Source organism: Montipora foliosa, chromosome 11, assembly GCF_036669935.1.
Source record: "Montipora foliosa isolate CH-2021 chromosome 11, ASM3666993v2, whole genome shotgun sequence".
Classification (NCBI taxonomy): Eukaryota; Metazoa; Cnidaria; class Anthozoa; order Scleractinia; family Acroporidae; genus Montipora; species Montipora foliosa.
This window is the reverse complement of record NC_090879.1, coordinates 41,412,244-41,413,545: the sequence shown is the minus strand read 5'-3', so window position 1 is coordinate 41,413,545 and position 1,302 is coordinate 41,412,244. Positions and strand designations below refer to the sequence as shown.

General features: G+C 40.2%; 1 protein-coding gene across 1 annotated transcript in view; it reads right to left on the bottom strand.

Annotated features, from left to right (window-relative positions):
• Positions 1-1,033, bottom strand: part of LOC137977128 (uncharacterized) — a 37,155-nt gene extending 36,122 nt beyond the window's left edge. Inside the window, exon 1 of the mRNA XM_068824405.1 lies at positions 966-1,033. Within this exon, the coding sequence (XP_068680506.1) occupies positions 966-1,027 (62 nt within the window). The 5' untranslated portion in view covers positions 1,028-1,033. The remainder of the gene's footprint in view (positions 1-965) is intronic.
• Positions 1,034-1,302: the final 269 nt, after the last annotated feature.

The window sequence follows — 1,302 nt, the reverse complement described above, 5'->3', positions numbered from 1 at the left end:
TGAGCACTCTACTGGAATGACTCATTGCCGCTAGCAATTGCGCATGCTCACTAGCTCGCTAGTTTGAGCACTCTGGCGTGGCTTAGATGTACCACATGTGTGGGACATTTGAGGTGGCTTTTTATGCTTAACCTCCATCCTAGACATCACCACTGCACTCATGAGGCCCAAAAGGCCGAAGCAGTACTGTCTGCAGTTTAGATTTAACCCTTTCACCGCTAAAAATGCAAATTGACACTTACAGATTTTACTCTGTCTAACGCCAGACGATTTTACTCGTCAATGGGGGAGCCCTCGGCAGTGAAAGGGTTAACAACATCAAGATTCGCTCAAAAACTATGTCCCCAGTTAACCCTTTCACCGCCAAAAATGCAAATTGACACTTATAGATTTTACTCTGTCTAACGCCAGACGATTTTACTCGTCAATGGGGGAGCCCTCGGCAGTGAAAGGGTTAAATTATACTATTGTCAAGTAAGGGTGAGCAGAGCTTTCTCTGCCTCACCCACTGTATATATGTAAATAAATGCAAAAAAAAGTACTGTCTGCAGTGATATATGTATATATTTATTTTCCTTACATCTAATTCCTGTGCAAGTGGCCATCTCGAAAGCATTAGCTACTATGGTCACTACGCACTATTCCACTTTTTCTCACTCAAAATTAGTTTATTTCCTTCTTTCTTTTAATCGTTATGTTTATTCTGTATTTTCTGAAATAGAGCACAATAATTATAAATCTTGAATAGCACCGATTTCGATGAGTTTTTACACTGAAGCAGTTTCTCCGGTTTTAACTTACTATTTAGTAAAATCGGAAGTTCCCTTTACACCTCTAGGTGAAGTGTAAGGATTGAGCTAAGAAGGGAGGAAAACAGACCCTCGTGTTACCTGTGGGTGAAAGGGCGTACTATTGGGTAGAACAGTTCAGTAAAAAAAGACAAGAGTTGAATTTGATTGTCACACACACTAACCGTACTGGCTGCTGTCAGAGCGGAGTCAGGAATTTGTCCATTTTCGATCCCCATGGGCGTGTCACAGTCTAAAATTAAATGATTATGAAATCAAATCGATTCAGACGAATGTGAAAGCATCATGTGGAGACGACAACTTTCGATAAACACTCTCACAAAATTATCGATAGACCGTTACACGCCATTTCAATGCTTCATGACATTTCGATGCTTAAAGTGCCTATCCGCTCACATCTTCCCACTTAATTTATTCTCTGAAATCGTCCCAGATACATGTGTTGCTTTCAAAACGTTTTGATTAAAATTCACTTAGTTATTAGACGGGAAAA